The 11,139-nt window shown below is 38.7% G+C and overlaps 1 protein-coding gene across 1 annotated transcript in view; it reads right to left on the bottom strand.

Annotated features, from left to right (window-relative positions):
* Positions 1–3,643: 3,643 nt before the first annotated feature.
* The window catches only part of LOC122532754 (homeobox protein onecut-like), a 111,607-nt gene continuing 104,111 nt past the window's right edge, over positions 3,644–11,139 (bottom strand). Inside the window, exon 5 of the mRNA XM_043661802.1 lies at positions 3,644–7,301. Coding sequence (XP_043517737.1) covers positions 7,092–7,301 — 210 coding nt within the window. The 3' untranslated portion in view covers positions 3,644–7,091. The remainder of the gene's footprint in view (positions 7,302–11,139) is intronic.

Here is an 11,139-nt window from a genome sequence, read left to right as displayed (position 1 = left end):
CCAAAACAATTCCATCCCCTGTCCAAGGACTAACTTTTTGCGGCTACGCTTGTTCCATTTTCTCACCCTTCTTACATCTTCCTCTAACCTGTCCGATTTCTCTCTCTCTCTCTCTCTCTTTCCTTCCCTCTCTTTCCTTCTCCTTCTCCCTTTCGTTCTTTTTTTTTTTTCTATCGATTTAAAACTCGCGCGCGCGACTTGCGTCGTTGCAATATAAAAAAACGCGTATACACACACGGACCCGAAATAGATTCTCTTAGTCTCTACGGTTAATTTTTTTTTTTCCTTATTTCCCTTCTTTATCGTTATTATTATTTCTGCCTTTTAATATATATATTTATATATTTATATATTTATATTTATAATATGTTCATTCGCCTACGTCTCGAGCTTCGTACGCCCCCGCCCCAACGCCCCCCGTTCGTACGGAGGAGTGTACATGCTCGTCGAAATATATTCGTTCCCCTATAAACCGCGCCTATCTTCGTCCAACGATCTCGATTCTCTGATTTCCCTTTCCTCTCCGGCCTCTTCTTTTATAGTTTACGGTGCTCACATGTGATCTCACCATTTTGCTTTATTCTCTCTGTTGCCGCTCGTTTCCCACCGTCGATCGTCGATTCCAGACGAGGTATCACGCATCGCGGACGCGTTACATAAATAGATCATCGATTTAGAGACGTCATTCTCTTTTTTCTCTTTTTCTTCTTCTCCCTCTCACGCTCGTATAGTTTTCATCCCCCTTTGCGTTCTTTCTCCGTGTGTCGTCCCGCGGTCCACTCCCGTCGCGTTCATTAAACTTAACGTGTACGAACAATCGTCGATCGATCGAAACCGTGGATCGATCGACGATCGAGCCCCCATTTGATCGCTGGGGTGTTTTTCTTCTATGCTAAATTATACATCCCTCCCCCGAGACTCATCCCCGCCCCCCCCACCCCGCCCATCCCGAACCTAACTAACCCCCGGCTGCCTGAAAATGGCAATTATATTTATATATATATTTATATATATATAATATATCATTCATTTATATTTATATTTATATTCATATTTATATTTATATATTTATATATATTTATATTTATATATAGTATATATATAATTATATACTATGTTCTTGCTTTACGTTTAGCGGGTTCTGTTACTCTTCTTATCTTTTTTTTTTTTTCTTTTTTTAACTTACTGTTCTGTCTCTCACCTCGCGCGTGTGTAACCTTAGCGTGCGTGTGTCCCCATCGGCTCCCCTATATTTTCCTACGATAAATCCCATCCCTTTGCTAACAAACCCCCCCTCCCCATCCCCCTCTCCGCCCTCCAAACTTCTGGTTCTCGAACTATCCCCCGTTGGTTTTTCTCGTTTTCTCAATCGAACGCGATGTCTCTTCCCCTTTATTCCCTCCTTTCATGACAGCTCCCTAGTTTCAGAAAATCCGACGAATAATTGCTCTCAGTCTCGCTCTTGCTCTCTTACTTTCCCTCTTTTTCCACACTCTCTGCTTGACAAAGAACGCGTTTACAGCATGTTTGTATTGAAAGAATCAATTGTATCTTTTTCTAGGTTACAATGATAAAACTCGCAATAATAATAATAATAATAATAATAATAATAGTGGGAATGACAGTAATATAAGTAATGATAATAATCATAATAATAGTAATAGCAATAATAAAAGAGGTGATGGCAATCCGCGTGATAATGATAATAACAGCAATAATAATCATCGCGTTCGCGAGTACAATTAATTAGTAATCGCAATTTAAACTCGTATTTACAGACTTATCGCGCAGATAGTTCTCTTATCGCGTTCTTTTATCTCCTTCCCGTGATTTCCCCGAATTTTTTCTAGACATATCTCCTCCTCCCCCCCCCCCCCCCCCCCCCCCCGAGTGAGTCACTCGGCGATCCTCCAATCGCGATTTCTCCCTCTTTTTAGTTTTGGTAGTCCTCCTCGCCTCAATTTCCGGTTTTTCGGCCTTCCTCTGAACGATGCGACGATTACTTTGTAGTCTGTATCGAGTTTACACTGGATTTTATGACACACGAAGATTGATATTACTAGCTGTTTCCGTAGTTTTTTTGTGAAATTGTCTAGAAAAAACTTACAATTCTTAACACTTCAAATTCTCTGATTTGTGGATTAATATTAATAACTGTGTAACTTGAGTATATACTCTGCGAATTTGCGTTTAAAAACTTAGTTTGTAATTTCTTGTCTAATTCTGCTTAAAGAAAAAAAAAAAAGAAAAGATGCTTGCATTGCACAAACAAAATTTCCAGGATCATCCACGTCTTTTTAAAATCTTTCGTCCTTACACTTTCCCTTGTTTTTATTTCAACCTTTTGTTCTCTCGTCTGATCAACTCTATAGTTCCATGGACATTCTTTGCATTTCCATAATCTTTAATCATTGTCTTTAACATTTAACATTCAACTCGTTTTTTTACTTTGAGAATGATGTTCAGCATCGAGCCAAGTGGTCTCGAACGTCGTTTCCAGTTCTGCTCGCGTTCAACAGTATCTAATCAAAGCTTTGTTTAATAAATTCGACGCATCGTTCGCGTGAATGTCTTCCCTGTCGGTATAGTTTTCTGTCAAGAACCACGATCGCGATGTCGCGGCGACGACAAATCGCGCCGTATGGAGAAACTTCCATGAAAGCTCGACGCTCTTACCTATCAGATCCCTTGCAAATCGTCATGATCTATCACGCCTTCAACCCCCAATGATACGCACACGCCACCAAAGACAATAGCACTTCATCGAAAACCCGGAGAATTAAATGTTTGTCCACGTGTATCACGATTCACGCGCAACATTCTTCAGTGTTGGTTTTGTGAAACAGCGACGCTCCCCTTATAGTTAATTAAACCGTTATTACAATAACATATGTTTACTTTGTACTATATATGATCTTATAATCGACGGCCGCGACGCACGCTTCCGTTTCCTCTTATTTCATCTGTGTAAGTTTCTTTTTTTTTTTCTTTTTCTCCATTTTGGTACGATTAGTTTTTCTAGAACTTCCGCCCTCTCTCTCTCCCTCTCTCTCTCTTTCGCCGTACGCGGTGACTCATGAACGATCAACCCCCCCCATTTCCAGATTTCTCTGCTGCGTTCCGTCGTTTGTTTATTTCTCGTTTCGTTGCATGCCGACCAGGGTCGAAGCTTTCCCTCTCTGTGGAAACGGTAAAGAAACTGAACGTCGATCGCGAGGAACCGAAAGAACACGGAACAAGAACTCGCGATTTCTCTAATTTCTATACAAATGCGTTAGTAACAGACTAGTACGGAATCGCTCATTCTCTCTCTTTCTCTTTCTCTCTCTATGCAGTGAGATCCGTGCAGACGAGTCGTCGTACACTGAACTAAATCAGACCGATCGAATGCGTTTATACCATTCCCTTTTGACACCTAAACGTCGTTAGGAAATTTTTCGTGCGATTTTCTCGAAACACTTCGAGAAACAAAGAAGGATTGAAATCACACGACAGAATCGCACGCAATAAACGAAAAAAGGAAAAAACCGCCGTTTTAAACGCAAGACGTTTTTCTTCAGCAAGTTCTTCAGCGAGGAATGGCTCGCGTGCAATCGGGAAACGCGAAAAAGCTAGTCTCTTCCTGGAACTCGGTTCCTTCTCCATCACCGCCTCACCGAATCGCGAAAATCTCTCTCGCTCCTTCTCTTTCTCTCTCTCTTTAATATGTACAATAGCACAGCACAATTGCGGTACGATATCGAGTGCGGTACGCAAAATTTCTCTCTCTCTCTCTCTTTCAATTTTTCTATCATTCTCACTCGCACACACACGCACATACACACACATACACTCGTTTATCTCTTGTCTCTATAGTTCACTCTGTTTCACGTATACGCGCGCGCGCGCGCGCGCGCTACATTCCCTGCGATTTCGCATGTCGTCGAACATCAAGACCACTAATTTCTCGCGAGCGATCAAGCTCCGTGTCCCGTTTGCTCCTCTTCTTCGTCGATTCGCACAAAACAGCGTCCACTCTGATATACAATGTTCATTAAACATACGTAGAATATATCACTTGGCACGTGCCAACTCTCGACACGATGCCACATTTGTTTCCTCTTTATTTCTCTCTCTCTCTCTTTTCTTTTCTTTTCATCTCACGTTAAATTAAGTTTCGGTGTCTCAGTGTCTCAAATATATGTGTGTATGTTTCGTATGTCGTGTGTTTGTGTGTTTGTGTATTTGTGTGTGTGTGTGTGAATTAGTATGAACGTGTATTAAGAAATGAAGCTGTTCTTTCGCGTCCTTTTTTTTTTCCTGGTTTTGACGGGTTCTTTCGGAGTGTGTTCCTTTAGCGACCAACGAGGACACAACGAGTCCCAACGCACCCTCTTTGACCATCGATCCTTGACCGCGCGAGTCTCTCCCTCCCCCTTTTCATTCGATTCCACGTTTCTCCGCATTTTTGGGATTCTTTCTCTTTTCCTTTTTTTTCTTTCTAAGCGCAATTCGAGGTCGCAGACGTGTTGCTGTTTCGAGAGTGGAAAAATTTGGGAATTTGGGAGAAAAAAAGGTTCGATCATGGGGACTTACGGGTTTCGTTTCAGGGAGAAGATTGAAAAGAACAGTTTGTTTATGTTCGTAAGGATGGTCTGAAACAGCGACGTGAATCTTCCTCGATTATTACAACGATTCTCTTTTTTCTTCTTCTTTTAAATATAAATTATAGATTTTTCTTTTTTTTTGTAGAACGTATTCTCCGAGATCCTTCGCGACTTCTTTCGCTTCGAACGGAACGTGGCACGGAAACATGGCTCATTCTGTGTACCCTCGCTCTTCGAAACGAATCGAACAAACGCTAACGCACGATCTACGTGAAACATGTTTCTTAATTCGCGAAGGATCAACGCGTTCAATCCTCGATGGGGAGAAAGTACAACATATACACAAATACGGTTAAATACGGACAAACTTGACAAGTGTGCAAAGGATTGAACGCGCCAGAATTGACAAGCAGTTTCTCGAAGAAGGCTGCCAGCCTCGAACACGCGTTCTTCTAGAGAACTTGAGGCTCACCCCTTGCAATTTTGACTAGATAAAAGAATTGGCCGGCCCTTCGTGGGGCCACTCCAACACGCGTGGACTAGAAAACGCTCTGAATCGAGGTATCTTATTCTAATATGGCAAATTATGGCACCAAGTTCCCGGAGAATCGGACTTTCGATCGTGCGAAGTGAATACGAACATCGGGGGGGAGAACAGTTCTCGCCGTTTAAGGATCGACGGATCCGTACGATTTCTTTCGACGCGGTTCCACGATGCTGCTCGGTTTCACCCTCCCCCGCTTCCACCCACTCCTCCCCCCTGGAACGTGGTTTTCGTTTTCTCGAATATTCCTCTTCCTCCTTTCCTTTTCTCATTCTCTTTATTTCCTTTTTTTTTTCTTGAATTCACGGAGTCCGGAGTCGATGGCGAATCGATGTCGGAATTTTGAAAAATTAATCGAGTTGCAAACGACGTTTCGAACATCGAGGGAAAGTGAATGCGTCGTTTCGCGGGACGTAGCGAGGTTGGAACTGCAATATTCACGAACAAGGCTGCCACCCGTTTACTGTCGTTAAAAAATTATCACAGTGACCGTGCTTCTCGGTGCTTGGCTATAAGATAATGACGCCCAGCGTGCACGATTCTTCGAGCAGTCCTCGAGCCTGCCTGCCTCATTTCTTTCGTTTCGTTTAGTTTCGCTCCCCCTCCCGCCCCCTCTCTTGAAACGCTTGAAAACATCCCGTCTTACGAAAGTTCGAACGCGTTCGAAGCACGATCGATTACCACGAATCGAATTGATCGAGTAACCGTTCTCACGAAAAATTTCGTGTTCCACGTTCCTTACGAACAAGTCTGATCGTTTCTACGAAAGTTTGCCAGCTTGAACACTTTTACTTTTAACCCATTGAAGACCAACGTTGCGTCGACACAACGTCTGCAACTGCTTCTTCAGCCGACAAGTGTTATTTTGCTAAGTTGCTGTTATTCCGATTGCGAAAGAAGATTTCAAGAATTCAGGATCACATTCTGCAATTTTGCGACGCTTGAAAAGATTGAAGTAACTTTATTTAACAAAATTCGCTCGAACGTGATGGATATTGATTTTGTCTCCAATTTGTAATCGAATTGATCGAGTAATCGTTCTTACGAAAAATTTCGTGTTCCACGTTCCTTACGAACAAGTCTGATCGTTTCTACGAAAGTTTGCCAGCTTGAACACTTTTATTTTTAACCCATTGAAGACCAACGTTGCGTCGACGCAACTGTTTTTTCAGCCGACAAGTGTTATTTTGCTGAGTTGCTGTTATTCCGACTGCGAAAGAAGATTTCAAGAATTCAGGATCACATTCTGCAATTTTGCGACGCTTGAAAAGATTGACGTAACTTTATTTAACAAAATTCGCTCGAACGTGATGGATATTGATTTTGTCTCCAATTTGTATATAGCCTGCCTTTACAAAGTATTCATTATTTTCCCAATGGATGGTTTTTCACGCACTGTTTCCGCTCGTTTGGTCCTCAATGATTTAAAACTGATCGATCCGGGTTCCGTCTCGCGGGATCGATCGAATTCACACGAATTCACCCCTATCCTTCTCTTTTCTCTTTCTTCCAGTCTCTACGAAACATCTCAAACATAAATATTTCATAAATCTACGCGCATTGTGTCTAACAAAATTCTTCAAACAATGTAGATTCCGCTATGCGGCCGAGAATTCGTCGAATTCTTCGAACGCCAAATAATTTAGCTAAGCCAGGGCGCGGCAACAAAGAGCCGCTCGCCGCGTCGAACAATCCTCGGAATCGGGCCTACTGTCCCCGCTACGTCGTCGAAACGTGCCCTCTCTCTGGCTGAGGGCACAACAACGGCCCCTTTCCTCCCCCTCTCCCCAACCCCCGAACGTAAATTCGGAAATTTGTTTTGAAAACTGACGTTCCAGGTCAGTCGGGCGTCTCGGGTGATATCGCGAGCGTCGCGCCGCGTTAAGAAATCGCCGCCCTTACGAGAAGGGCAGATCTTCCTCGGGCGACTCGTCGTGGTACTCCTCGTGGTCGGACGTGTGTCACAAAACGTCGCTTGGTTGCCGTTGCCCGATACCTATCGTGGGCGATAGCTGTCCCTCCTCGACTGCGACGGTCTTCGGGTCCTCGTCCTTCCACTTGTCCATGGAGCGGCGTCGAGCGTTCATGAAGAAGTTGCCGACCGTGGTCGGCTCCAGGCCCAGCTGCCTAGCGATTGTCACCTGCATCTCTTTCGACGGCCTCTTGGTCTCCTGAAACGGTATCGATATCGTGAGGCTGTTGTTTCGTTGTTAACTCATCTGACTTGATTCGACGACTATATCGTGAAATTACCATCAGAGATATTAATATTCAAGTAAAAGGAACAGAAAATCTTCGCAACACTTGGTAAACAGTGTACGCAAGATTTTATTCGTGTAGAGGAATCGTAAAAATATATCTACCTTTTATGTCTATAAAGTATCTAACAAAAATATTGAAATGGCCATTTTGACCATTTTGGTAGTTTTAGTGTTAAGGGTTTTCTCATTCTGTTTATGTCATTTTAGTTCTATTGCGATAAGAATTATATTTTTCTGTGTCCCGATTCATTCAATTTTATTATCATTTCATCGTTAGTAACATTTTCGTGATATTTTTGTCGTTTAATTTAATTTTGCACTTTATAACTGTCCAATTCAGTTTAATTTGATTCTGTTTGATTTTGTAATTATTTGATTCTACTATTTTGTTCATTTTATTATTATTGATTATTATTATTTTATTATTATTATTATATTTTATTATTATTATATGTAGTTTAATTTAATCATCCTTTTATTTCATTTTATCGTTACGTATACTTCATTTATTTTATTATACATCATTCGTGGCGTCCCTATTCGATATATCTTATCTAATTTTGTTTGTTTGTCATCTTTAATTTTAATTTAGAATTTTTCGATATAAAGGTACAGAACAAAAATGATCTACACAACTAGAGATGAATAGAATGAAAGTCAGCAGATGTACAATTAATACCAAATTACCTTGCGAAACGAACATTAAATTGGGCTAGTTTAATAATCCAAGCATGCCATTCTTGCAAGAAGTAAGAAACGAACTTTCACAGTTGAAAATGTCTAACAATAATATAGAAGGAGATACATTGAGTAGATTCAAAAGACGACAGTGAATGGTTCATGATTCATACAACGAGACATAAAATTACCAGATTTGTAAACAAGCAGATTTCTCGAAGAACGTGGCTTGTTATTGGATTATAAAGACACTTATTTCCAAGATGTTTATGTTTGTGAATGTTCATATTGTCATTCATGAAGAACTTTGATTTGTGTATAGAACGTTTCGAAATTTCATTAACACTAACGAACGAGACGACGGTTATTTTGGTAAAAAGAGAAACAGATCTGAAAATATAGAAGTTACAAGATATTTATTGCAAGCATAATTATATTGTTTCATTTTCGTAAAAATTTAATAAAATTAATAAATAATATAATAATAAATAATAAATAATAAATAATAATAAAATTAATAAATAATATAAAATCAAATATATGAGTAATCATTTTAGATATATGTGATAAGCCTACACTTGTATTAAATATTTTATAATTTCTGTATACGTTACTTATTTGTCTTAAATTTGATCTCAACATAATCTTGATAATCGAGTCTCACTACAGTGTTGATGAAATTTCACAATGTTTCACGTAACATATTCAAATTCAAATATATTCAATATATTCCTATTAGATTATTAGTATAATATATTCAAAAATATTCCTATTAGAGTTTGTAAAAATAAACTTTTTTACTGTTTCGTAAAAATAAATAAAAATGTATTATTACGTTAGATTAGATTTGAACTTCAAAAATTGTCAAATTTAACTTGATATTCCATTAAATTAAATTAAACTGAGGAACAATTAACTTTAAAATTTTTTCTTCGTAAAGAAAGAAGAATGCTACGAAATCATATTAAAAATTGATGAAAAACATATAATACATTTCTCGCCTATTAAATATTATAGCAAATACTTTACTTTGAATAGTTTATACATTTTTCATTATTAAAATGTTTTGTATTCTAATTATTAGACTGTGAGTATTTATAGAAATTCACATTTTTATGAATGCAAGTAAAGAAATCAGAAATAAATTATTTTAGATACTATACACGGTTTCATCTTTACACTGAATTTCAGCTCTCTGATTATAATAGAGTGATAAATTTACTAAAATTATTAGAAATATATAGAAACTATACTAGAAAGTATACTAGGATCTTAATCTTCAGTAGTGATTTTAAAAATCTGATTCTTTTTTTAATATGAATACCTCAACAGTGATTTTAGTAGTATTTTTGCTGTATCTACACTCACAGTGTACCTGTATGTGAACAAGATTATAACATATTGCCTGCGAGAGTGCACTCTTGTTACTTTAGCCGCTTTTTATTGTATTACCCCTTGATACTGTTTTCATGATAGTTAGGTTTGCGAGAAACTCATGAAATTTTACTAGAGAACAAATATCGTATGAAAATCTTTAATTAAATCTTTACCTGGTTCTCATTCATTTAAATGACTACATTTATTATTTTATAAACTTGCAAAGATACACACTTGTAGATACCTCGTTTCTACTCAACATACCAGTCACCTCAAACACTTGACATGAAATATCAAGACTAACGTGTATGTATATTTTGAAGATAAAATTACAGAAAATTCTCGAAACGCAATGACTGGATGGAACGATATGTCTTTAAATTAGGAAATAAAATAAAAAATAAAGCTCGTAATATCGTAGTGGAATTCTAACAAATATAAAAATGGATTGATAAATTAAAATGGAATTTATAAATAAGCGTTTTGTAAGAGTTACAGGTAGAGCGTCTGTTTAAACATAAACGCCATTTATTCGAGCCAAATTTTAATCAGTATTCGATTGAATGAATTCTTGCTGATTGAATCCACTCGTTTAAATCTGTTGTACGAACAAAAAGTCACTAATAGAATCATTGAACTTGGATCACACAAACCATTTATCCCCCGATAGTAAGTTCATACAAACGAGTACTGCTTATAATACTTTTAAAAACAAATCTATCGTCTATCAAATCTTTATGACACTTTTCAATATTGCGATAATAACGATTAGTAAAATTGCATTAGCAATCAAAATCACATCAGCGTAAGTGATAACATACAGTCCAGAATCTACGTCTAATCCTATGAATTAAGAAATATTATTCAGGATAAGATGTTGGATAATAGAACACGAAGATTTATTCCTTCTTTGATGTAATTTATTCAGCGGCGATCCAAAGTCGAACCGGTTTGAGTATTCCCGATAATTGAATAAATAAAACACGGATTAAAAGACCATGGGTTCGTCGGGTTCGTTTACGAACGATACGATCGACTTAGTAAATTAAGAAGCCGAGTTTGTTTATTTCAGAAGCACGACGGCGTATTTTCAGTTTGATTAGCCGATTAATGAATTAGAATCCAAAACGGTTTGATCGTCGTTAAGATCAATGGATATTCACGGGATAGCTTCTGGGATTTGCCAATGGGTTTTCAGTCTTTTTCGGCGTCTTTCGGTCTCTGCTGTTCGATCAATCGCCGCTCGCTGTTCTATCAATATCTACTATATAACCGATCCGATCCGATTCGTTCGCAAAAGAAGAAAAAGAAAAAAAAAAAAAAAAAGAAAGGCCTGGTGTTAATTAAAACTTAAAGAACAATAGCCGCTGAAACAAAGATAATTTCCGGCGAAAGAATCCACCGTCGACGTTTCTCGAAGCTCGCTTCGAACTTGAGAGGAGTGGAGGAGGCCGAATCTTAATAAATAAATATCAATGGAGAAAAAGCGGCAGCATTCCGACGCTGCGTTCTCGATAGACCTTTTCGCCGAGTGAACGCGCCAAATAGGAAGCTCTGTGCACCGACAAGCACTTGCCTTTTTCCCTCTTTGACTTCTTCCCCCGCTAAATTAATATTCATCCCTTCTCTGTCGGCGCATCTCAACCTACAAATCCACCACTCTGAATCGAGAAGTCGAAAGCTGTCTCTCGCT

Source organism: Frieseomelitta varia, unplaced genomic scaffold, assembly GCF_011392965.1.
Source record: "Frieseomelitta varia isolate USP_RPSP 00005682 unplaced genomic scaffold, Fvar_1.2 scaffold_470, whole genome shotgun sequence".
NCBI lineage: Eukaryota > Metazoa > Arthropoda > Insecta > Hymenoptera > Apidae > Frieseomelitta > Frieseomelitta varia.
Note: the sequence above shows the minus strand (reverse complement) of the source record. Positions and strands in the feature narration are given on the sequence as shown.